The sequence below is a fragment of the Anguilla anguilla genome, chromosome 5 (assembly GCF_013347855.1).
Source record: "Anguilla anguilla isolate fAngAng1 chromosome 5, fAngAng1.pri, whole genome shotgun sequence".
Classification (NCBI taxonomy): domain Eukaryota; kingdom Metazoa; phylum Chordata; class Actinopteri; order Anguilliformes; family Anguillidae; genus Anguilla; species Anguilla anguilla.
In genome coordinates this window covers 26,976,034-27,004,027 of record NC_049205.1, presented here as the reverse complement: position 1 = coordinate 27,004,027, position 27,994 = coordinate 26,976,034, and the positions used below count along the sequence as shown (strand labels likewise).

Genomic DNA, 27,994 nt, shown 5'->3' with positions numbered 1-27,994 from the left:
ATTTGCTGTTTGATTAGTTTCTCATTGTCAATTCCATATAGGCTAATCCCAAAATGACAAGAATAGAACGAAAATTCGGACTTGCGTGAAAATTTAAATTAGTAGTGGTACAGCCACCGTTTGCTTTCCTTCGAAGTTACTGCTAGCCGAGCAGCGAAGTGTGTCCTCCAGATGCGAACCATGCACCATAAATTAGTCCATAGTCTTCCTGGTCTTTTCGTGGAATTGAAGAATGGCAGAGTAAAATTATGGCAGTCTGAAAAAGCTAAAGGGACGATTACTAGAATTAACCTGTTATTTTACCCTGACAAAAAGTGCGGAAGGTGATTTCCAGTTTGCTTTTACTGTATCACCAATGTGAATTACGCAGAACTACCGCATACCTCACATAACTGTATCAAACGTTTTGAGTCAATTACAACGGGCTAACAAAGAAAATCCGGAAGAAAATATGCTGCAACCAAATTAATCCGTTTGAATGTTTTGGTATGTAATATGCTGTCCCAGCACGAATGCTTAGCATTTTATAAAACAAATACTAAAGCAAGAAAAGAACAGAAGAGCACACGTTATAATTCCAAGACATTGGCAGGCTATAACCAAAACTAGGCTACTGCGCCGCATAACATACAAGTTTGATTTGAAGTTATTATGAAATAAATCGGTTTGCGGCTGCATATTTTCAAACATGGCGGTTGAAAATAAATACAAAAAAATGCTGCGAGTATCGACCAATCAGAAATGTTCAGCGCTGCAAGCTCCACCCAAAAGGTTCCTGTACTTTCGGAAAGTACTACCCTCCGAGCAGGAACCTTTTGGGGGGTAAAATAAAGCCCCAGGAACTAAATGTAGACCCTAGTTCCTGCGGTGGAGACCCACTGAGGGCCTCAAAAGGTTCCTAGTTCCGGGGTAAAGTTCCTGCGGTGGAAACGCGGCTCAAGAGACCTCCACCCCCTACTACTTTCCTCAAGGGAGCATACTCCCCCTTCCCTGTAGACACAGGGGAACCATTAAAAATCTAGTGTCAGTTATAAGATACTTTGTACGATGGAACGTGACCTTATGCTTTTATCTGTCTCCAAAGCCGCGTTTCCACCAAAATTACCCGGAACTTTCGGTCCCAGGAACTACTTTACCAGGAACTAAAAGGTTCCTTCAGCCAATGGTTGTCTGCGTTTCCACCGGGGTCTAAAGTACCGCGAAGATTAGGCAAATTAGCCCACTGACGTTGTCGTCGGTCCATCTGTCATATGATTTCTTCTGTAACCCCATACTACCACCGAAGTAGCCTACATTATTTTCTAATAACCGGGACAGCCCGGAGGGGCTTATTCCACTTATATACAACGGGTTACCAACAATGACTATATATGGTTACTTTTGTATTTATTGATTTTCATATATCCTCTCAAACACATTCATTAACAGCAGAAAACATGCACACGTTGTAAACAATTTGCTGTTTTATTACTTTCTCGTCGTCAATTCCATATAGGCTAATCGCAAAATGACAAGAATAGAACGAAAACTCGGACTTGCGTGAAAATGTAAATTAGTAGTGGCACAGCCACCGTTTGCTTTCCTTCGAAGTTACTGCTAGCCGAGCAGCGAAGTGTGCCCTCCAGATGCGAACCATGCACCATAAATGAGTCCATAGTCTTCCTGGTCTTTTCGTGGAATTGAAAAATGGGAGTAAAATTGAGTAAAATTACGGCAGTCTGAAAAAGCTAAAGGGAAGATTACTAGAATTAACCTGTTATTTTACCCGGATAAAAAGTGCGGATGGTGATTTCCAGTTTGCTTGTACTGTATCACCAATGTTAATTATTCAGAACTACCGCATACCTCACATAACTGTATCAAACGTTTTGAGTCAATTACAACGGGCTAACAAAGAAAATCCGGAAGAAAATATTCAGCAACCGAATTAATCCGTTTGAATGTTTTGGTAGCCTACGTAATATGCTGTCCCAGCACGAATGCTTAGCATTTTATAAAACGAATACTAAAGCAAGAAAAGAACAGAAGAGCACACGTTATAATTCCAAGACGTTGACAGGCTATAACCAAAGTAGGCTACTGCGCCGCATAACATACAAGTTTGATTTGAAGTTATTATGAAAATAAATTGGTTTGCCGCTGCATATTTTCAAACATGGCGGGTAATGGCGGAAAATAAATACAACACAAATGCTACGAGTACTCGACCAATCAGAAATGTTCAGCGCTGCAAGCTCCACCCAAAAGGTTCCTGTACTTTCGGAAAGTACTACCCCCCGAGCAGGAACGTTTTGGGGGGTAAAACAAAGCCCCTAGAACTAAATTTAGACCCTAGTTCCTGCGGTGGAAACGCACTGAGTTCCTCAAAAGGTTCCTAGTTCCGGGGTATAGTTCCTGCGGTGGAAACGCGGCTTAAGATACTTTTCTATGGAGGATCAAGGTGGTGGTCTTTCTATAATTCAAACACTTATGTAGTCAATACATACCTGGGATAAACCTCCCTATACCAACTAATAAGAGCTCAGTGTGCCTGTATGCACATACAGTATCCCCTGCATTACACATGATATTATTCACAGTCCACCACATTATCACATTATTCTCAGTAACTTGCATGCACATACATACACTGCCTGGCCAAAAAAAGTCGCACACACTAATATTTTGTTGGACCGCCTTTAGCTTTGATTACGGCCCGCATTCATCGTGGCATTGTTTCGACAGCCTTATGCAACGTCACAACATTTATTTCCGTCCAGAATTGCATTCTGTTGTATTGACGATGGCAGAGTCAAACCACTCTGTAAAGTCTTCTCCAGGACATCCCAAAGACTTTCAGTGGGGTTAAGGTCAGGACTCTGTGGTGGCCAAGTCATGTGTGAAAATGATTCCTCATGCTCCCAGAACCACTCTTTCACAATTTGAGTCCAATGAATCTTGGCATTGTCGTCCTGGAATATGCCCGTGCCGTCAGGGAAGAAAAAATCCATTGATGGGATAACCTGGTCATTCAGTACATTCAGCTACTCAGCTGACTCATTTTATTGCCGCATAACGTTGCTGAGCCTAGACCTGACCAATTGAAGCAACCCCAGATCATAAAAAATCCAAACAATGACCTTTTTTTTTTTTTTTGACCAGGCAGTGTATAACGCTGTCAACAGTCCATAATGTGGGTAATGGTCAACCAGGTTCCTGTCTAACCCAACGGTGACTCTGGGTGCTTTTACGACATGAAAACAGACACCATCCGGGTAATCCGTGTTCCTGCTGACACAAGGGTTGGTGGGGAAAAAGGTCCCGAGACTGTCCCAGGGCAGTCGTCTTTTCAGCTGTGTTTGCTGCCTTCTGTTCTCTACGACCCCAATCTTGGAATTTTGGCTAGGGCAGCTAAAATTGTACCTTACATGTGGAATTATGAATGACTGATTTTCAGGCCTGGAAAAGTATGGAAATTTTGGTGAAAGTATGGGGGGGGGAGTATGGGATTTTTGTTCTTTGTAATACATACTCAAGAAAGTTCACAAAGTGCAAAAAATAAGCTAAAAGCTAAAAAAAAAAAAAAAAAAAAAAGGCTCTCTAATGTTCGTTCAAGATGACTGCCTGGATGTCAGTTCTTTTAATCTGGGAAACAAAGAGCTGAGTTTCTAATTCCTGAAAAAGGATTGTGATATTAATTGCATTTAGTCCAGAGTGCAGTTATTGGCAATTATTAAAAGTAAAAGGTATGGAACAGTTTGTGTATTTAAAAATAAAAGATTTAATTCTGCCTTAACTACCAGGGGGTAAATGTGTCAGATGTTCCTGGGTTGGCACCAGTAGCCCAGAAGAATTGAGCAAAGTGTGAAAATTAAGTGTAAAAGTCACTTCAGCATCCAGCCTGGGTTGATACAGAAGCCTGTTCTCTAATTATTCATATCGCAGGGAAGATATTCACAGTATCACTCTTTCACGTAATTTACATAATGTTAGGCTGATACAGATAGCTTTGCTAGCTTGATGCTGTAAGTAATGTTTTAAACTATTGTTACCACATTCACATCGATCTAGCTAGCAAATAGATAATTAACGGCAACAATGATGTTTCCTCTGTGGCTTGCAGAAGTTGAGATGCAGGACTCAGTAGTTAGTTCCTTTTTTCTGTAATCAGTGCATTTTGTTGTACAGAATTGCCTATGGGAAGGTTTTTTCCGATTTTGGTTGACAAGGGGGATGGTGCTGTGTTCAACGACTGTGTTCAACTAACTGTGTGTTCAATTCGAACCATACTTATGGTATCACACTGCAAACACATTTCCCTAGAAGTTAACAGCTGTTATTAAATTATTATGTGTCAAATAATGTATAGTGCTGGTCACAATGACCGTCTAAAATGTCAGTGAGTCTGTAATATCCTCCTGGTAACTGGAATTGGCCTTAATTCATGATCGGTGCATTCCTACAAGATGCCTTCAACAGATGTGCCACAGACTGCTCCTTTCTGTAAAATTTAAATTAAAGACTAATGAAAACAACTGAGAGTGAATTTGTGGTCACAACACATCAACAGACACAGAACGGACGTTTATTTATTTTTTTGTTCCCGAAAAATTCACAACTGACATGCAAGTTTTTTTTTTTTTTGCTGCTGCACTGTACTTTACTGCTATGAATTGCCCTTCAGGAGGAATTGCAGACAATACTGTTGTGCTTGATAGTTTGTTGGAGTTGGAGATGAGAGCTGGAAGATGGCTCTTGTTAATCACTGAAAATAGCAAATCCAATGCACTGACCAGTTTGAGGTCATATGCAATTCATTCACTCCAAAATTAAATAGTTTCATATTCAATCAAACAAATCTCAAAGGTGTGGCATGAAATTTGCAGTGCCTGGACTGGAGGCGGAAGACATTTATAAGAGGCTAGTGAACTTGTAAAGAAATGTCTCCTTATTTCCAGTTTCACAATATTCATGGTTTAATTCAAATTAAAAAATAATCAGTAGTTCAAAGTAAAATATATCATTGAAAAGTTATTTGCAATATTGTGTTCAATAAATGAACTCTGCTGGTATTTGGCATTGATGATTAAGGAGTTCAGCTTATCTGCAGAAGTCATACATAAAGTACATGTTGCTGATGGATTTTATACATTAAGAATGTATACTCATTTTCAGCATATTGGGACATCATTGGAAGGGATTAATAGTTTTGCAAGGCACTGTAAACATTAATCAAGGTCCTGTTGGCATTCATCTTCATGGCATTCTGCAAATGTGAATTTCATTATGGATAGCAGTGCGCTAGTACTGTAATGCCAAGACTGATTGGAGATGAATTGGAATATTCAAAGATTTATATGCTTGTCTGTACATTATTCAATTAGCTTGTCTCTCACGTTCTTATAATTTTATCCATATGCATTCTTAACTCATAACTTAATTCTTTGCAGATGACGGTGGAAAGAAACCAGTGGAGATGTCCTCTAGTCTGAGGTGAGTTTTCCACCTGTAAATGCAACTGATTTCAGTGGTTTGGTAATCAGGTATACAATTTGCAGTCTAGAAATTTATTTGACTGGCTTTTAGCCAAAACAACTTGGGCCCGAAACATACCCTATGTAAGCACGCGGACGCTTTGAGTTACGCAAAGTTTGTTTCACATGTCGTTGCGTTTTAAAATGTGTCCCCTGAAATCCACACAACACAAGTGCAAGCTTCAGTTTCCAGCGTCGCAGTGAGGGGCATTATAGCAGGTAACAACCGGATGAAGCCGCCGCCTTCGATTTGTGCTTTCTTCCACTCCGTCTTTTGCAACTGCAACTGCCGCCTTGAGGACTCTTTAAAGGAGTACCATGGTGATTTTCACACTTTCTCCGTTTTATGTGCTATTTGCACAAGAGGCATTGAAGAAGCACAATGAGCAAAGTATTAAATATGTCCGTTCTGTATTTTTGGAGAAATATGCGTTTTAAATTCATCGTCCTATTTTCAACCGGTTGAGAAAGTTGTCATTTTTCTACGTCACGAATAGAGTAACCACTCCTATTTCCACGTCCCATAAAGAAATCTGACAGGACACACCGTCCTGCTGTTCAGACAATGCAAATATTTGACTAACGTTAGGTTCACTTAAATTAGAGTGCCTTTAGATTATTTCTGGTTATATTCATTTAGCTAGCTAGCTAATGTTAGCTAGCTAGGAGGTTTGCTTTCATAAGGCAATGTTATCGATAACGTTAGCTTGCTAGTTTGCTTTTATGAGGACGTTATAGTTGTGCTTTTATTTTAACTTGGCTAGCTAGATAGCAAAAATTATAACTGGATATAAGTCAGCGTCCTTACCTTAGCTATCTATCGATACTTGATATACTACTAAGCTAGCTAGCTTGTGAAAATTCAGTCTCCCAAATCGAGCGCGTATCATGGGGGTAGCTATGGTAACGGGGCACGGTCTGTCAATCATAGCTAACTGACAGTTCTCATTACCACGCCCAGATGGTTCGGGTGAATTTTTATAGTGGGAAATTTAGGCTTAGAAAAATACGTTTTAAAGTACATTGAAATGACTGAAGAATAAAAAAATTATTCACATTTGTTTTGTTGTTGCCTGAAGACAGCTGGGAAGTGTCACGTTCAACCACCATGGTACTCCTTTAATTACCTCCACATGGACATGAGAACACACGTTAGTATGTGCAACTCAGCCGTGCGTTTGCAGTGCGTCGGCCGGGAGTTGTCATTTGCATTTGCGTTTCTGGCCTTACAAGTACATTAAAGTTGTAAGCACACACCACAAGAGATGAACAGGGAGAAATGTTAGTCATTTTATTTATTATTTTAACCCCTCAAGTCACACGTGCCAGAGTGGGTTTATTTGAATTCATTTTGTTTATTGACGGTGGAATTTTTAATCAATCTGGTCACGCAATAAACTGTTCTCTGTAAACTAATTTCAATAATTTTACTCTTTTACGATGCCGATGGTTTAGCGACAACGGTTCCTTATTTTGTAACGTGAGGAGGCAAAACAGCCTTGGGGGTCCTCACCTTGTATGCGTTTGAGAAATCCAGACAACACAAATCACTGTCAAGTATGTGTCCGTATCATAGCAAAGGGTCCAGCGAACAAAATTCGTAGTAGTTTTTAGTCCCAAAATTGTTCTCTGAGAAGCATCGATTGAATGTCCATTGTTTACTCAGCCAATAAATCATCCAAAGAATTGTTGTTTTACTGTTGCATACATTCCCACCTACAGTGTCCCACCCGGGAATAAGACCTGCAACCTTTAGGTTACGAGACCGCTTCCTTACGGCAGCAGGGAAACTTTTACAGTGCAAACTTGATGAACATACTAAACAAATTCTAACCAACGAAACCAAGTTTACATGGATAGTGCATCCTCTGGCCCAGTACCACTACAAGTTGGGAAAAAGATTTATCTCCTGGGGGTAGCACCGTCAACCCCCGGATGAGACCATAGCCAATTTTTTGCAACTTATATGCTCACCCCACGTCCATGCTTCTGGATGAGCATCGCCGTTTTATGAGCCAATTGAAGATACAAATATGCACAAACAAATCCTTTAAATAAATTAGACTTATATATAAGCCTACTTTAAATATCAAATATATATATCAAAATATAGCTGCAAGCAGCAATGAGGGGGCCAAGCACGAATGGGTCGCCAGGCCGACAAGCAACCGGAGGATCCCCAGAAGACAACACCAGTCCGTCGCAGGGAGAACGGCACAACCCTCTACCATTCTGCAAAGTTTTGTACAAACCGACCAGTCGGTTATAGGAGCTGCCATAGACTTCCATGGCAGAAAGCAATTGAAGCATTTGTCAAAAAAGTTTAATTTGTGGAAGATCACAGCTGTAGGACAAAAAATGTCTAATTTGCGAAAAATCTAATGGGCGGGGCTTATGGGTCCTAATTGGAAACTTGTTACCCTTGACAAGTTTCATGACTGTAGCTCAAATGGGGACGGAGATATGCTTGTTCAAAATTATCTAAGAAAAACACCTTTTTACTCATGACAGCGCCACCTCTTGGCCAATCGGCATCATTTTTACTCCCTGTCCATATAGAGTGCCCTAATATATGTGTGCCGAGTTTCGAAAACATCGGCCTAGCGGTTATGCCTAAACAGAAAATGAGCTCTCTAGCGCCACCACTTTGCTTGATCGGGCCGAAAATAGAGGGTTACCTTCCTCTCATGGCTGCTGATGTGCCTACCAAGTTTCATGGTGTTCGGAGAAACCGTTCAGAATTTACACACCTTCATGTTACAAGCCACGCCCTCCTCAATTTTCATTGGCTCATTTTGGCCATATAAATAGCTTTATCAAAATTCTGTGAATAACTTTTGGTCAGCACCATCTGTAGATCACATGGTCTGAATTTGGTGGTGATCGGATCAACGCCCTAGGACTAGTTCGCAAAAGTAGGTTTTTAGAATAATTCAAAATGGCGGAAAATCTGTTATGGGTGTATTGGCATCGGCATGACCCAAGGATTCAGGGGAAGAAATCGCTACAACTCTAGGACAAACGGTTCAAAAGTTATAAGCAAAAATGTACCTTGAAGTTTGGCCTGTTGGTGGCGCTACAGAGTTGGATGGATTGACCCCAAATTCGATGCCTGGATACATTGGACTGTCCTTTATCAATGTGCCAAATTTCATAAAAAACCACCAATGGGTTCTATGGGCTGCCATAGACTTGCATTGCAGAAATAATAATAATACTAACGATTACAATAGGTGCCCTGCACCTTCGGTGCTTGGCCCCTAATAAGTCTAAATACAAAACAGGTAGACTGCCACACTTAACCTAGTCATCCAGAGCTGCACACAAACTACACTAGAATAACTCCCCGTTTAACCCCTTACACAAACAAGCGAATGGTCTCTCAACATTTATATAGAGTTGAAGCCAAAAGTTTACATACACCAAGGCTAAAGATATTCAAACTCAGTTTTTCACAACTCCGCACATTTCATGTTACCATACATTTCATTTGGCAAGTCAATTAGGGCTACTTTGTTCACATCAGAGGTAATTCTAATGGTCTCTTGACATTTATATGTAATAAAATATATTCTAACATAAAAATTGCCTACTCCAGCTTTAACCTACCCTTTGCATCTTGCAATGATGCACATTATCATTGCAATATTTGATCTAATGTTCTAATATTTCACCAAATTGAAGTAACATACGGTAACACTAGAGGTCTTCTAGCAAGGGTGAGCTGATAGGTGTGATCGGAGTGCTGGGATCAGCTAGCTGTGAGGTGGGAGGTTCGAGCTTGCTCGAGCGCTGAGGTGCGCGATGGGAGCTCCGAGCTCTGAGGTGCAAGGTGCGAGCTTGGATCAACAAACTGAGAGCAGGGATTTGGGAGCTCTGCTTTAGGTCACAGTTGAGGAACTCTTACTGCAAAACTGTCTGCACAGGCGAAGATGTTATTATTGAGAAATCATTGAAAATGCATGGAATAAGGGCAGCACTGTATTCCTCAGTGCCAGAAGAACATCAAAAAAACACAAAAATACATCCCAGTTCAAGTAAGTTTCAAGTATTCATGGATCTTTGTATATAAAATTACGAATATGTCATGGTCCACTCCTAAGTCTTTTGGAACTGCTCAGGTGCCTTGACCATTTGTACTGGTCGGTATGGATCTTGTGGGGAAACTGACGGTAACTCCACAAGGCAATATGTACATACTCTTCATGACTGACAATAAACTGGGCAGAGGCATATCCACTAAATTCTATGCAAGCTGAGGATGTAGCATAATGCATTGTGAAATTTTTCTATAGGATTAAGGCTCCTAAATTCATTCTCACTGCCTGAGAGTGGAATTCAGGAATAATGTGCTGTCCTATTATCGTGCATTTTCAATTGTTGTTCAGTAATAACATCTTTGCCTGTGCAGTCGGTTTCATTAACCCAAAAACATGGCTGATGGCTCACTTCAGTTTATGTAACTATGGATTCTCCCCTGAATTCGATGATGGTGCTGGGATGTCTCATCATATATGATAGGCCTACTATTTGAACAATCAGTTTTAGACTGAAGGGAACTTTGACAAGATTTACCCTATACCCTATAAGTGTTATCAGCACACTTAAAATAAGAAAGTGTACTTTGTTGATTTTTGGAAATTATACACATCAGGATAATATACTTAGGCTTATACCTAAAAGTCTTTGCATCTTTTTGTACACCAAGCATTTTAAAATAGGCTGCAGAAATTATACTAAAATACTTAACTAGTAGTAAGTCACTATGCTCGCTGGATGTTAAGTTTCTTTGTTTTATTAACTAAAACGTGAACCAGTTTAGTCCCAAAGTTGTCCAAGTTAGACTAGTTGGCCTATATTTCAGTTCACATGTAGCCTACAGTTTCTCTTTTTTTTGGCAAAAGGGGTGGTTTTATGCTTTTAAACACTCTGTGTTATGATGGCATTATACACAGTATATACAGATTGAATGGGCGACTGACAACTGTGTTTATGTTTTTATGCATGGCAGATTTGATCAAAATGCAGTTACAGAATATAGTGTTTTTTTCTTTTCTCCCCCGCCCCCCCCCCCCAAAAAAAACATGGTATTTCTCGATATAATTTGTGTCGCTGTGATAACACTATTTTATGCTTTGGGGCACTCGTCAAGGTAAGGAGAAATTTCAGGATGGTGCTTCTATATTGTTTGTGTTAAAAGTGGTGCGACGGAAACTGCGATAGATTTACTTTGCAGCCCCATCTATCAAGAGTGTAAACAAGTAAGGCATTCTCCATGGTCATGTGTAGCCAACTTCACTAACAAAGCTAACAAAGTTGCTGAAAGACTACTGTTCTCACCATGGTTCATGACTGCCTAGACATTTAGTTCAATTGCATGTATTTCAGTCAGGGGAACTGCATTTGAAACAGCATGCATGCTATCTAGCTACATGTAGCCAACTTTACTAACAAAGCTAATAAAGTTGCTAATCAGTGGCTTTGTAAACATTCTATTCATATGACATAAGTTGTAGTACTTTATATAGTACCATTTAATCATTGAAAATTATGCTAAACTAATTACATTTCTGTGGAAAATAAAGTTAGTTGGAGTAACAGTAAATATTAAATGGTCTGAGTTAGAAATACATTTTTGCAAATATAAATTTAGCTTCATTTTCTTTAATTCAAATTCAAAATACATTTTATTTGGCAGACGCTTTTATCTAAATGGACTGCATACATAAGGTTGTTGGAACAACGATAGAACACAGAATACAATTTGCACAAAGTAACAATTATCCATGGCCATGAACATAAGCATATTATATTGTATTATGGAAAATTAAGAAGCTAATATTTGGATAGGCTACAGATAACTTCATGAAAAAAAAAAAAAAAAAAAAATCATTCACTTTACAAGTGTATTTGCTAGCTATTATATACCGATAGTCGGGAGGTCAAACTTCTTTTGGTGATCTTTCAGAAAACATATTTTGACAGTTTTATTTTGCATGCATTGTCATGAATGCTACACTGTAATCAAATAATAGCATATAAATCGCTAACTTGCCAGAATATACCTGTTTGCTTTAATCAATGTTAAAAATTAGCCGCTTCCCTCGGTATGTAATAACTATTGTTGGAGGCAAGCCTGTTGCCTGTCGCCTGTGCAACTTTCAGGTGGGGTTATCTTGTTGTCTTCAACAGCATTAACCAATATTTAGAGGTAAGCCAAAGTGTCTCCGTTTCAAACCTAGTGGCCCCATGGCTTCAGAATTTCAATGCAGTTGGGGACTCAAATCGACAAGGCTCACATCCATTTTTTACCTTAATAAAATTTGTTAAACCCATTTGTTAAACTGCTTTATACTACAAGAACTTGGCGAAGAGATGCATGTAAAAATGTTGTTCAATCTAGTTTTTAGATTGGCTTGGCCACCAGAAAACATGTACACTTGCAGCAGGTTAGCTGGCTGTGGCATACTATTCTCACTGTTGGGGATTTGGAATCCAGAAGGTGGTGCAAGTCTCCTTTTTACCGTAATTACAAGAAAACACCCATTTTTTAAAACTAAAATGCTTTATGCCACACTGTAGACAAGGCTTTGGCAAAGATATAAAATACATATAAAAATATCATTATTCAATCGAGGTTTAGCTGTCTAGCCATGTCAGAAAACATTTTATAGGGCCTCTTTCCTGCATAACAAATCCAAATTGAACAATCACGATCATGTCAAGACAGGGGTTGGCCACAATTTGAATAATGTTTTATTTAAGCAATTTTCTTCTGGGGGTATTTTAAATAAGATGGCGAGTGCTGTTTTTAATTTTTAATTTTTTGGTGCCATTTTGCTTCTGAAATCTTTGTAGTATTCAGTGAAATGGCAGTCCCTCAGGACACTGGCAGCTGTAACATTTTTAGGACACCTAAATATACAAATGTATGAATAAATTATAACCAAACATTTCATAGTGAGTTTTTCTTGTGATAAAATGTGTAATAATGCCTTCAGTGTGGTTAGATTTTTTATAATGACCCCACTGATTTTGGTGAAGCTTAAAGTCCAGGCACAAATGCTGCAGTTACTCAGCTAATACCCCCAGAATACCTAAATACTGAACAAAAAAAAAAAAAAACCGAATAGCTGCAACGGCACTACGGTGTAGCTAGCTACCGTACGATGTTCCCACATGCTATGGGTGTGCTCAGTGTAAAGATCATTATAACACTGCCTAATTACTGTCACCATCTATTTGGAATAGATTGCTAAAAAAATCCTATTTTCAGTATGTGTCACGTCTACACTTGACATTTTTCGTGTCAAAGTTGTGTCCTCAACGGAGGTGTGAGTGGGTGGGGTTGAGGACGGAGGATGATAATAAAATAAAAAAACAATGTTCTTTTATTTCCGGTATCATAATCCAAGCTTCAGCTGGCCAGGTCAATTAACAATGTCTATCATTGACAATTTAAATCAACAACATTGTAAAACAATGTAGAACACAAAGGACACTTGTAAGGGATATAAAATCACCATCTTTGCTCTTTACATTGGCTACTGCAGCTCCATCTGCATGTTATCAATTGTTACATGTAACAGTTGTAAATTTTAAATAGCCTATTACAGTGAAGTGGGAAACCTTTATTCACCTCATTTACGTTGCATATTATCGTGAGTTATTTTGAGAATATGAGGAACAATTTCATGCAAAGTGTCTAGGATGGTTCACAAATTGTGATTTTTGTATTCTAACCATGATGCTCTAATCTAACAAATTCACAATCCAGAGACTTTGTGCTTGCGCAATCTTGTGTGTTCGAAGCACTCATGACCAGGGTGTTATACGATCGGCCTTTATTCTCGCTAATTGAAAATAATGGCTTTCTGTTGTCCATTTATATACTGTGGATGTTCTCTGTGGTTGATAATTAAATGCCAGTTTTCATATTGGTACGATTGACAATACACTTATTTGCGTAAAAAACACCCACCTTCACTCATTGTAAACACTGATATTGAGATGTATTTTTGGACCGCTTCAAATGAATTTGTCATTGGCGATCTAAACTTTTCAACATCTGACAGCTAAAATTAGCTACACTCACAAGCTAACAAAATCTCATGCTCGCAGATGAAAATGGTAGGCAAATCATACAAAACCTGGCGCTTGCAAACTCATGGTGATGTCCTACGACGGCTAATTAGAAAGTTTATGTACAAAGATGGAAAGGCATGTTTTATTGTTTGTTTGTCAAATTAAAACATGGATATAAATTGAATGGTCTTTAGTCATGCAATGTTTGTAAATTATGCAATCATGACACATTCCAATGTTGTTTAATTTTTGTTAAATTGATATCATTTTATATTTTTTCATCCCTATGGTATATTTGCGGTTATGTTCTATAATTTCTGCCATATGTGCACTTTAAAAAACACTTTGGGCTCTCTCCCAACCCATGGCATTGCATAATACAGATCTCCAACTAGGCTGCAAAAATGACGTAGGCTGAAATAAATTTTAAATATTTTATTTTATCTTTGTGTGGTAAAGATAATTTCACATCGGAAAAATAATGATTTTTCTTTTGAATATTCAGTTAACATCAATATATGAGAGGAAGTATTTTTATTAAGTTGTCAAAAATTAATGGAGCCCAATGGGGAAACTAGCTTTTTGAATGAAAATCAGACATCGGCAGCGGGCGACATTACAGATGGACCATTTTTTGGTTCAAATGCCTACACTCATACATGTACACATATAAATGTAATACTTCCTATTATGTGATCAGGTAATTGTCACTCTCTCATTGTTCAATTATTCATAACACCTATAACACTACAAGTAGCTGATAAACACATTTTTTAAAAGTTAAACAAAAAAAATAAAACGGGATCATTAAACAAAAAGTGGCACAATTTTATGGGAGAACAGCCATTCTCTGTCAAGTGCATTGAATTAAGCACCCTTCACTAGTGAAATGCGTACGTACACTAGGATTTAATTAAAAGAAAAGTTGCATTTCTAGCCTTTGTATGATTTGCCTTGGTCAGGTGAAATCCTCAAAAACCAGTAAAAAAAAAAAAAAAGTATTGGGGATTTCTCTCTTCTCTGACTTAAAAGTTCAATGTTCATAGCTGCTCATGACTAATTTAACAAAGCAATTCTACTCCTGGTAAATTGCACTTCTGTTCTCACCAAAGTAGTCCACAGAGTGTATGGAAAACAAACACAGAATTTAAGCAAAAATTGGAAGAAATTCAATCAATTTCTCAATGCATTCACTGCTACTTGTTTCCTCCAGGTCACGCCCGAGTGTCAAACGCAGAGCAGCTGAGGCTGCAGAGGAGCCATCTAGCCCGAGGAAGAAGTTGACTCCCCCCAAAAAGAGCCAAAGTGTAAGCATTAGTACCAAAGAAACCTTAAAGGATAATTTTGATTGCTTTCTATCAACCATTTGCAACATGTAAACCTTGCAGAAAATGTCTTTAAATGAATGAAAACACTTCTGTATGCCATTATTTAGCAGTTTTCACCTCACAAACATAAGTGTATGCACGAGCAAAATTAGGATTCCGCCTTGTGTGCGTGTGCATGCATTTCCACATTCTCTGTGGCCACTTTTTTAGTGTTACAGCCAACCTAGGTTACTATGAACAAATGTCTGGTATTCATCAGCTTGATCTTCAACTTGCGGGGGTGGAATTTGATTGTGGGCCGGGATGAATTGCAGAATGCGATTGTGACCCAGGTTGGGGTGGTTGGGATTGTGGAGCAATAGCATGCATGAACAGGCAACTTGCATCTTTCCCTCTTTTCTGTCTCCCTCCCTTCCTCCCTCCTTCTCCCAGTCTCTCTCCCTACATTTCCTTCGCCCTCTCTGCTCATCTCGTACACAACCCTATTCTGGCCTTTGCGTTTACTGTATTTGTACTTTAGTTAGTTAACCACAAAACACAGGCTGGCCAGGTTACAGTTTGCCAAGAAGTGCCTAACAGAACCAGCAGAGTTCTGGAAAAGGTCTTGTGGACAGATTAGACCAAGATTCGCTTGTATCTGATTGATGGCCAGAGAAAAAAAATGTGGAGGCCAAAACGAACTGCCTAAGATCCAAAACACCCCCCCCCCCTCCAATCCATGCATGTATGGCTGCCACAGGTACTGGCTCACTTCTCTGAATTGATGTAACTGCTAAAATTGCTTATGGCAGAAGCTAAATGAATTCAGAACTATACAGATGCTTAAGTTCACACAAATGCCTCTAATTGCACAGTGCTTTATCCTACAGCCAGACATCCTACAATAATTACTTCTAGTTATGACTTCTGGCCTTTAGTAAAGCTTTTGCGGTTGTAGGGGAGACAGACCTGGGTCGGTTCTGCCCAATTTTGTCTTTTACATGATTGCTAAGAGTTGCTTGCTGAAGAATGACAGCATTTATGTCATTCTTATACTCTATACTGTCTGCTAACTTTTGGTGATGATTTAATTCAATCACTAACGTGAAAGGCGCATTTATTTTGACTTCAAACAGATGTTCAAAGGAACAGCTGCTCCTCAGGGTCCCTTGTGCCTATTGATGGGGGCAGTTGTGCCCCTTAACTTGAAGCACTAAACAGAAACTAAACACGACAAATGATTTATCATTTTAAAATTGCACACATTTAGACACATTTTCTTTAACCCCTGCCAGTAAATGCCATTGACAAAATCTAACAACAAATTTTTATTCAAAATATTGTGATTCCAGGTTTCACTTTACAGTCACTCGCTTGTTGCTGACGTCTCGTCTGCACGCATCTTTGCTGGTCTTTCTCCAAGATGCCTCAAAAAAAACAATTTTCTACACATCAATATATAAAGAAATTGTTTATTTCAATAATTCTTTTCATTTTTTCTATTAAATAGATGAGAAACTAGATGCTGACAGGAGAGACACTACTATGGGCAATTTATCTTGAATAAATTCTAAATTAAAAACAATTTTACTGTATATTTATTGCAGATATGGGGGGGAGAGTGTATAAATGTAACCGTGTTTGGATTTTGCTCATTTGCTCTGAAAATATTTTGTAATAGTTCAAAGAGGTCTGACATGTCTTTACCCGTTTCAATTATATTCATAACTTAATCGAGTCAAATAAATTATGCTGGCTTTTTTTTAACCATTACTGTAAATTACTATACATCAAAACTGGGCAACTGTTGTAAGTTCTGCGAAATGACAATGTAGTGCCCTGTGAATGCAGTTATGTTTATTGTTCTACAGCATTGCAAACAGAGGCATGTATCTAATTAACAATAGACCCTTTCAAACCAGATAACCTAATCTTGCATGAAATCAATGAAAAGTTAAATTGGCCATGGCCAATTTATGCATTGAAAACAATAATTGTTTTCCGTTAATCTTTTTGTAGAGGACTGAATTGTGCATGTACAATCCTGAAATGGCTACCGTAGCGGCAGTGTACAAAAAGTTGCCAAATACCATGTTACATTTGAGGTGCTACATTTTTACCGACTCTTCCATATATCATAAGTGAAACTAACATGTATGACATTTGCCTGTAGACTGCTCAAAACTATCTGATTATTGTTAAGTTTCACAGCCTGACCACAATGTTCTATGAGCAACCGTTTTTAAATGTAAATTTTTCTCAAATACACACAGAAATACACACACATGTTATGGGTACAATGAATAGCCTGTTTCTATTTTCAGCATGTCACTAAAATGTATTTTCTTATCCTTTTCCGTTAAAATAAGAGCAGCGGTAATTTGACTGCTGTTGTTGTCTGTTTTTGAGTTGCACAGTTGAAGTGTTAATAGTTAGTAGTTAAGTAGTTGCAAAAAGCCGAAAAATGCCAGGAAGATCTCTCAGGGCGGCAGTTCCAAATGAAAACCTAAACCACTGTAGATTTACAAATATAAAATTGTGGAGTACTGAGCCAAATCAAGAAAAAATATCTTTGTGTCACACATTATGGAGCTCACTGAATATATAATCAGCAGTTTAAGAAAATATTTGTTTAACGATGTAGCCATAGTGCCTTTTTATTCTTTATTCTCTTTTTCCTTATGCTCGCAATTTGCACTGTTCAGCTGTCTTTGCCAGACATACTCCTTACTGCAACCTCCGCAATGATTTTGGGAAAATGCAGAAAAGCACATGCTCTCTTCCAGCTTGAAACATGTCCGCTACATGTTTTTGTCTGATGTCCACAAATTCATCCCGTCTTGTCATTAATTTACCAGTGTCAATCTGTTACTTTACAGTGTTATGGTAAAGACTGCCATGGTAAGCAGTACATCTGGATTTGTTTCTTTGTAGGCAATCAGGCCCAACATGAAATCATTTCTTCACACTGTGCAGAAGAATCAGCTACTGATGATGACTCCAGGATCATTGAGTCGTAACACTGTTGTCAAATCTTTCATCAAACATACCACCCCTCTAAGAGTGGACCTCAAGGTCAGTAAATACACACCCGCTGAACCTTAAGACCATCGGAAATTATTCATTCTGGTTAAACATTTGAGTTTGAAAGGATGTCCCACTATAATTATTTTATCAAAAAATTTGAAAATGCACATTTGTATGAGATAAGAACTTGCAATGCAGAGTAGGGTAAAGAGTCTATATTTGTACTTATGATTCTTCAAGCTTTTGTTTATATTTGATGGTTATTGTAGCTGTAGATGGTGGCTGTAGGAAATTACCTTGAACAGAGGTGTGTTCAAATTCAGCGAACAAGGCGAACGTTTGCAAACTATTTCAAACTTTTTTCCGTTAACTTTGTGTTCGCCACGAACATTCGCCTCTGTTCGCTGAATTTGAACACACCTCTGTTCAAGGTAATTTCAGTGGTCCCGAGCTAGCTTTTCGGTGTGCCGAGCTAGCTTTTTCAGGCATCATCCTAGCTCCGCCTGATGTTCCCGCGCCCTATGCTCCTTCCTTCCTTGCTTCGTGTCAGAAATTCAAATGTGTTGCTTCTTTTATTCAACAACACAGGTAGCGCGATTATTAGCACTGTAGACATGTATATAGCCTATGTCTATGTTAAGCATCATATGGGGCCTCCAACAACACACCTCCAGCACAGCCATGTTGTATTAGGCATGAACAATCAAATCAAGTCGATGCACCAATCAAGAAACAGTACTCGCTAGAGCCCGCCCTCCCAACTTTGATGGGTGAAAGTGACGGTTTTCATTTCAAGCCTTATTTCATGTCGTGCGTAGTGTCATTGAAATGAATAAATACATACGTACATTTCGTGCCACATTTAACTATTTATTCTCACATTTCATGATGTATTTATTTATTTATGCTCATCTTTCATAATGTATTTATTTATTTCATTTTGTCCGAAATATTCATCCATATGCATCAAGCATGTTTGTAAAATAGAGGAGTCTTTTATATGTTAATGTTTGTAATGATTAGAACTGGCTAGCCTGCTAACTCTAGTGCCGTCTGTTACTCGTGACGTCAATATGTCCCAGATCATATTGCGCACTTATCCCATTCATACAATCAAAAGTCACTTGAGAAAAGTACTTACTAATGTAAAACTACTTGCATAAAATCTGTTTATTTATACCTTATAACAAGAAATATAGCTGGTGCTCATAGGCTGCACCGATTGATTTAAAGAAAAACCATTTACAAAATAAATAGTAAACTATTAACAATCAATAAAAAAACATTTTTTACATTGGAGAAGTGCCTATCCTTATATCTAGTATGGTAGTTATGTTAGTTTGGTTGTTGGCTGCGTAGCTAGCTAATGTTTATTGATGGCTAAATTGGTCACCATAAAAGTGTTATCCTCCTGAGGACCAAATAGCTGTTGATCAACATTATAAAATAGTGATATGTAGCAAGCAAATGAAGAACATTTGAAAACTTTTTGAAAAAAACAAGACCAAGATGGCATCAGCTTTGCTGGATTCTTGTGTAGACATATATTCACGTTGCATTGTACTGACACTTTATAATGGCAGTGCTTTAAATATTTCACTTGTAAATTGCAATAAGGTACCATCAATTCCCATCCATGATATACTTAACATTTTCACTATTTACAAGAGGTTTCCATCAGTAAAAAAGAAATTTACAACCATTTTTAACCATCCTTATTTACAGTTCTCTTTTCATTACAAATCACGATTAAATTTTAGAAGGAAATTAATTCCTAGGGTGAAAAATTGATTCATTGATCAAAATTCCTTGACCACATTCTGATAGATTCATGTACTACAATATTGAGTTACCAGTTCCACTCTCTAAGTGTTTCGAAAGTTAAACGATGCTTATTTGGATTAAATTCCTCAATATTTTTTATGTTTGATATCCATCAGTGCCATTTATCATTTTGTCACCTCCCTGCCCCCCATCCTTTCCTTTCCCTCTCTCAGCCAGGTGGCGGTTTGGTGGTAAGTGTATGTTCGTTCTCTGCTCTTTGAACAAGTCCTACGCCCACCCACCCCCCCTTGGTGTCTCTTGGGAAATAATTTTGCCTCAAACTTACTTGTTGGTTGGTAAGGCTAGTTATCGGTTAACCGCTAATAATTGTTTGGTCATTAAATTTGGCCCACAGGCTGTATGATCCATCCTAATTTAGGCTGTTGGGCTGTTTGTTTTATTGGGTATAGCAAAGCATTTTTAAAAACCCATGCATATTCTAAAAAAGGTTAGTTGCATCAGCTGCTTTGTCATTTGAATTTGGCAGGATTTATAAAGAAGTCTGTGAGCACTTATTTTTAATGTGTCTGGGCATAGCTCCTTTGCTTCTGTAATTTTTCCCATTCTTTTGAATCTTTTGGTTAACCGATAACAAAGAAGCATATCACTTAACTGTATGTGCTGTGGTCATTCCTCTTGAGTGTATCTCACTGTAATGGTATGTTTCACTGAGACTGGAAATGTTTGTATCACAATTTACTGTTTAACAGGTGGCTGGCTCTTGCACTGTAAACTTTTGTTTTGCACCCGTGAAGTGATGGGAGTTACTTATGAAAAACTATATTAGCACTAAACACCCTTTGTAATGCATATTCTTGTATCTTGAACTGTTCCAGTTGTGTTCAAGTTCAGAGGGTAAAGGATTGTGTAATGGCTTTAGTATCAAGTCATTGCTTTTGTGAATTGGTTGCACTAGCCAAATGATAGCCCATTGAAGCTTTGGTTTAACCTAAATTGGATTAGATTTAGTGAAAATTTTATGAATGTTTCAAATGTAGATTTATTTATTTATTTTTTACCCATAGTTTTCCCTCAGTTAAGAAAGCCTTGTGTCAGTTCTAAGTCATTCTATCACTGCAACCACCTTTTTTAATTTAAGAGAGTGCAGAATGGCATGCAAATTGTCTTAAACATGTGACGCCTGCTGTTGTTTCTCTTCTGCAGTCCACCAACTGAGCTGTGTGGAGTATGTAGTTGTTTCCAGCATATGCACATACTAAATGGTAAACTCTAAATAATATGGAGTACATTGTATGTACTAATATGTATGTAGCATATAGGGATTGGAGAGCCAGAACCAGAACCAGAAGATTCAGAACCAGCTTTTATCAAAGAGCACTGTCAGTGTCCTGGGGACCCCCTTGTGTTGGCTGGTTTTTGTTCCATTGTGTCAATCCCAGAATTTCAACTAGCCACGGTTTCCGCCAGTGTATTGCAAGCCCAGCGGCCCGCCGGGCCTAAGTTGACCCCCCGCGGAGCCTAAGCATCGGGGAATTTTTTTTAAGTGTATTTTTAAGATGTTTTTTAAACTACAGTTACAGGGGGGCAGCTCGGTTGGAAAGCTCACCAGCAACACCTGTTGGTTAAAACGTGAATGCACTATACGAAAACAGCAGGTCTGAGATCAGTGTTCTTTACTCTCATTGTGCGTAGAGTGACGTTCAACACTTGACGTTTCCAACTATCACAAGCTAACGTTACCTAGCAAGCCACCATTTCTTATTTAGTAGACTAACTACCCTTGTTACATACTGCGTTATCACTTCATCTCGTCGGTAAGTACATTCTTTTTATATTAACTTAAGCAGTATGTAGGTAACGTTAAACTAGCATGAATGTAACGTTTGATACATTGTAACAATACATGACTTATTAATCGCCATCGTAATAACGCCTTCACTTGTTTATTAATAACGTTAGCTTGATGACATTGATGTGCACGACAACGTTGTCATAAAATGTTTCCCGACCGTGAAGACTGTCTTGTTTACATTTTGGACATATGTGGCTCCTGAGTAAATCTATCGTTGTTTTCGTCGCAGCACTTTTGTTGACACAAGTAATATCGGAAAAATCCAAAAAATTTCTTCTTACGGTGAAGAGTGCCTGACCGGCAACCGTAGAAATGTGTTAACACAGCAGCAAAATTAGGCTATATCTAGAAATACCATCTTTGGGGAAGAACGCTACGGTTGAGTGTCAGGCACTCTTCGCGGTACGAAGAAATTTCAGGATTTTTTCGATATTGCTTGTGTCGAAAGTGCTGCAACGGAAACAACGATAGATTTACCCAGTGGCCACATCTGTTCAAAATGTAAACAAGTCAGGCAGTTTTCACAGTCGGGAAAGATTTTATGACAACATGGTCATTTACCTAACTTAGCTAGCTAGCCAAGCAGTCAGTAACTTTGTGACATTTAGGGATAATGTCAAGGAGGAATGGTAAAAGCCAAAAAACCTTAGACAGTTTTTTAAATGTTTAAATGTGCGCAGCATTCCAAGGCTTGTAAGATTCAGTAGCCAATCAGGATGTTTTTCAAGTTTTTTGTAGAGTGCAAAAACTTTGATATTATTTATTTTAATTTAATTTAATTTCTTTTGTTGTTGTTGAAATGTGCCCAGCATTCCAAGGCTGTAAGAATTAGTAGCCAATCAGGATGTTTTTCAAGTTTTTTGTAGAGTGCAAAAACTTTGATATTATTTATTTTAATTTAATTTAATTTCTTTTGTTGTTGTTGAAAACACAGCATTCCAAGACTGTACATTGTTGTCAGATTCTTTGTAAGACTCTGCTATGCTGTAAATAGTTGTTGATTTTTTTAAATGTGCGTTGAATAAATGACATAACAACATTCACATTAAGTAGTCATATTTTCAAATCTCCAGTCAGCTTTTAGCACTGACTTAAGCACTTAATGTAGGGCCCTATGGAATCTGTGTTATAACTTTTTTAAATTCTTAATTCCGTGATTCCGTCCGTGATTCTGTTATCACAGAAACTATAGGGCCCTACTTTAATGCTGCCTTCAGTCTGTCGCTGGCCCGCGCCAGGCCCCCGTCAAAAAAGACACTTGGCCGCCGGGCCACTGGCCCTCGTCAAAAGATGCTTGCCACCGGGCCTAACAACTTTTCTGGGGGAAACCCTGCAAGCTGTTTATTTTTCTTAATGAGGTGCTTTTCATGTTGGCTCTTTGCCGCTTTTGATACAGTTAAATCACAGTCATCTCCTGAAATGAATGAAGAGAATCTGTGGTATCACTGCTATTGCCCTTCAGTGGTTTTAAGTCTTACCTCAGAGACAGACATGAGTTTCTGACTGGGCCACTGTCAGTCAAACCCTGTACCAGTCACCCAGAGATTGCCTCAAGGGTCTATGCTCAGTCCACTGCTGTTCTGTATTTATGTTACCATGAGGCCACATTATTCACAGGTTTGGGCTTGGCTACCACTGATGACACACAAATATTTCTCGGGACCTAAAATGGTAGTGAATCTGCCACCCCTCAATTGACCATTTGCAAAATCTCCATAAGACCTGACCAACTTAGTGACTGTTGCTATATATGACAAATGAAGCAGATGGCAGCAGCTGCTTGAATGAATTATTGCAAAAATTTGTAGTAAAAAACACTGTCTTTGTAAAGTAGTTTGGCTTTATACAATCATAAATAATGTATAAATAGGAAATGTCAAACTGGAAATATTGAAAAATGAAGGCATTGTTTGGTCTTCCATTGATTGAGATTGCACTGACAGCCTAACTTTAATCATGTGCAATATCTTGCCTACCTACCGGCAGCTCTATTAAAAATTTTGTTACCTATCTTATCAGCTTTATTAGTAATGGTGCATTAGACAGATACACTTTGATTTGATTTCATCAGTGGTAACTCCAGTTAATAGACTAGACATGTTATTACAGAAGCTTTGTAACTTGTAGCTAGTTTTTTCCTTTTTCAGCTATACTATTGCAGACAGTGTCGGAGCTACATGTCGGAAGTAGTACAAAGCGACCATTTCTAAGCAGGGATTAGTGAACTGCAGTGTCACTCATACATTTGCTAAAGGTCAATTCACTCGCTGTCTGGAAGAAATCAAATTGTGGATGGGGCACAGCATCCATGCGCTTATTTCTGTCCCCCTGCAATACAAAGAACCTAGTCCATGCTTTTATTACATCACTTATAATTGCACCTAGTGTGGAGGCAGTGTAGTATAATGGCTAAGGAGTTGGTCTTGTAACCTAAAGGTTGCAGGTTCGATTCCCCGGTAGGACACTGCCGTTGTACCAGGGCTCCAGACTAACTTTTTACATTGGTTGCACTGGTGCGCCTAACTTTTTCATTTAGGTGCCCAAAGTTTTTCACCGCGTCTTTTGGCGCCGCAATAATACATTTTAAGCGTTACCTTTTTTGTCAGTTCCCATACACATTGGTAATTTCTTAACACATTATGTAAATGATTGTAAACAGGAATAAAGATGCAGATAAATGTTTTTTCTTTATTTAAATCACAGCACAAACAAGAAATCGCAATAGCCTCAATTGTTTAAAAAATAAACTTAAAAAGTGCTGATGTTTAAAGTACTTGACGAACTCAAATAAATAAATCAAACTCAAATAACTCAAACAAAAGTGTGCGCTGTTCCTGGAGTACAGGGCGCGGTTTCACACATACACACTAGTGATGCGCGGATCGGCTCTGACGTCATCTGAATCGTATCATCCACTCGCCACCCACCCGAACTAATCCTTTTCTCCGATTTAGAGACCCGCACCCCTACGACGGAGTATTGGGGCCACATTGAGGGGGGGAAAAATCGGAGATTTCGACAATAAGGTCGTAATATTACGAGAATAAAGTCATAAGCCGCGTTTCCACCAAAATTACCCGGAACTTTCAGTCCCAGGAACTACTTTACCAGGAACTAAAAGGTTCCTTCAGCCAATGGTTGTCTGCGTTTCCACCGGGGTCTAAAGTACTGCGAAGATTAGGCAAATTAGCCCACTGACGTTGTCGTCGGTCCATCTGTCATATGATTTCTTCTGTAACCCCATACTACCACCGAAGTAGCCTACATTATTTTCTAATAACCGGGACAGCCCGGAGGGGTTTATTTTACAACGGGTTACCAACAATGACTATATATGGTTACTTTTGTATTTATTGATTTTCATATATCCTCTCAAACTCATTCATTAACAGCAGAAAACATGCACACGTTGTAAACAATTTGCTGTTTTATTACTTTCTCGTCGTCAATTCCATATATGCTAATCGCAAAATGACAAGAATAGAACGAAAACTCGGACTTGCGTGAAAATGTAAATTAGTAGTGGTACAGCCACCGTTTGCTTTCCTTCGAAGTTACTGCTAGCCGAGCAGCGAATGCCCTCCAGATGCGAACCATGCACCATAAATGAGTCCATAGTCTTCCTGGTCTTTTCGTGGAATTGAAAAATGGCAGTAAAATTGAGTAAAATTACGGCAGTCTGAAAAAGCTAAAGGGAAGATTACTAGAATTAACCTGTTATTTTACCCGGATAAAAAGTGCGGACGGTGATTTCCAGTTTGCTTTGTACTGTATCACCAATGTTAATTATGCAGAACTACCGCATACCTCACATAACTGTATCAAACGTTTTGAGTCAATTACAACGGGCTAACAAAGAAAATCCGGAAGAAAATATTCAGCAACCGAATTAATCCGTTTGAATGTTTTAGTAGCCTACGTAATATGCTGTCCCAGCACGAATGCTTAGCATTTTATAAAACGAATACTAAAGCAAGAAAAGAACAGAAGAGCACACGTTATAATTCCAAGACGTTGACAGGCTATAACCAAAAGTAGGCTACTGCGCCGCATAACATACAAGTTTGATTTGAAGTTATTATGAAAATAAATTGGTTTGCCGCTGCATATTTTCAAACATGGCGGGTAATGGCGGAAAATAAATACAACACAAATGCTACGAGTACTCGACCAATCAGAAATGTTCAGCGCTGCAAGCTCCACCCAAAAGGTTCCTGTACTTTCGGAAAGTACTACCCCCCGAGCAGGAACGTTTTGGGGGGTAAAACAAAGCCCCCAGAACTAAATTTAGACCCTAGTTCCTGCGATGGAAACGCACTGAGTTCCTCAAAAGGTTCCTAGTTCCGGGGTATAGTTCCTGCGGTGGAAACGCGGCTATAATTGAGAAAAAAAGTCAATATTATGAGAATAAAGTCGTAATTTTACGAGAAAAAAATCGAGGGAAAAAAACATAATATTTAGGAACATATATTACCAGCAACCAACAAAACGGGCGAGAGGACAGTCTAATGGCAGCCTGAGCCTGCAATTTCCTCCAAGTCCGTGTGCTTCTTTTTTCGGAATAGACATAGTTTCTTGCACAATCTTTTCAAAGTCCTGATACTTATGATAATGTGGTGTTGATGTGCCAAAAGATTAAGTATTTCGTTATTTGTGAAACCTATACTAAAGTACAACTTCACAAGATGTTCCACGTTCCTCATTTTAACTCGGGCGATAGGCTGCTCTTCTGATATTCCCCTCTAAAATAACATGTAGCCTAAAATTACGACTTTATTCTCGTAATATTACGACTTTATTCTCGAAATCTCCGATTTTTTTCCCACAATGTGGCACTAATTGTTGTACGCACCCGATCACGCATTACCGTTATTTCTCATTATTTCGCAGCTGTTGCATATGACACCCAGCACTTGACTCGAGTCGTCATGGTTAAGTATTTCACTAAATCGCTCCCACACTGAACTTTTCTGCCCTTCCTTTTTTTTTTTTTTGAATTCTCCTTTTTTAATTTTCTCTCTGATCTTTTTTGCCTCCATTGCTGCTTAAGACAAATGGACGCCGCAATTCGCGCAATGAGAGTCTCGTCTGCTAATTCGTGCCTGAAGGAAATGAAGCTTAAAATATGTTCACATTTTAGAGAATGTAATTAATATTTTCCTCATTAATGATGTATTATTTCACCCACCCGCAACCCATCTGCTATTAATCAGAATGTTTATTTTTATGACTCGGCCCGCCCGATCCGCGGATTAACTGCGGTGCCTGTGGATATAACTGCGATCCGCGCATCACTAATACACAAGTTACTTATTTTTTTCCCCACCCGCATTCAGCGAAGAAGAATATCAGGATCAGAGCCAATCAGAGGCAGAGTAGGGGCGGGTCTTTGCAGAATGCGGGTGGGGAAAAAAATAACGCTACACGCATACACGCACAGAGACAGACCTGCTAAATGTCAGGCGCACCGGTGCGACCAATGAAGCTGTTTAGTCGCACTTGACAGATTTTTGGTTGCATGTGCGCATGTGTATTTTGAGCAAGGTACTTAAACTGCATTGCTCCAGTATATATCCAGCTGTATCATTGGATACAATGTAAGTCGCTCTGGATAAGAGCGTCTGCTAAATGTAATGGAATGGTACTGCAATTCTTTGCTAATAGGTGTTCTCTGTAATTTTCCCTCACATCTCCCAATGGTTCAGAACTCTGCCACTAGAGTTCTTACCCACATATGTGCTAGTGAGGACACATCCCCAGTACTGCAAAGTCTCCACAGTCACATCAAGGATAGAGTTTAAGGTCCTCTTATTGGCCTACCAGGCTCTGTCTGGTCTTCCCCCTGTTACATTTGTGAACTCTTGAAGCCCTACACTCCAGGCTGCCCTCTTGGCTCCTCCAGTTCTGGTGAGATAATTGTACCCTCCACCAAACTCTGCTCTATGGGTGACTGGGCTTTCTGCACTGCCACGCCAAGGCTCTGGAATGACCTACCTGAGTGCATTACGTCTTCTAACTCCATCCCATCTTTTAACATATGTTTGTAGGAAAGCCTATAACATTGTTTGTCAAATATAGTACTCTCTTCTGGTTGTGTAGTGATTATGCTTTCTTCTAGTTTTTTGTATGTATTGTATTTATTGCTTTGCTTTTGTTATTTTACTCATGTTATTTTTGTGTTCTGTATTGTTCATTTTATTGTACTGCACAGAGCTGTGAGCATGGGGAAAGTGCTTCACAAATAAAGTTCAGTAGTAGGATTATTGTTATTACTATTATAAAATGGCTTTTCAGAATGCATCTTGTATAACCATATGTTTTATTTCTTTACTAATGGTGACTCTTTCTCCAGATAACCAAGTATTTTCTATCTATAAATTATAAAAGTAGATTGGTAGCTAGTAGTATGGTAGCAGGTATGGGAT

The 27,994-nt window shown here is 38.7% G+C and overlaps 1 protein-coding gene across 3 annotated transcripts in view; it reads left to right on the top strand.

The window, feature by feature from the left end:
* incenp (inner centromere protein) overlaps window positions 1-27,994 on the top strand; it is a 126,375-nt gene that overhangs the window by 49,238 nt on the left and 49,143 nt on the right. For 2 of the 3 annotated variants that reach the window (XM_035418822.1, XM_035418820.1), the window contains exons 8-11: window positions 5,430-5,472; window positions 14,812-14,905; window positions 17,840-17,980; window positions 19,930-19,947. In XM_035418822.1, coding sequence (XP_035274713.1) covers window positions 5,430-5,472; window positions 14,812-14,905; window positions 17,840-17,980; window positions 19,930-19,947 — 296 coding nt within the window. The remainder of the gene's footprint in view (window positions 1-5,429; window positions 5,473-14,811; window positions 14,906-17,839; window positions 17,981-19,929; window positions 19,948-27,994) is intronic. The other variant, XM_035418821.1, reaches the window with a different exon arrangement.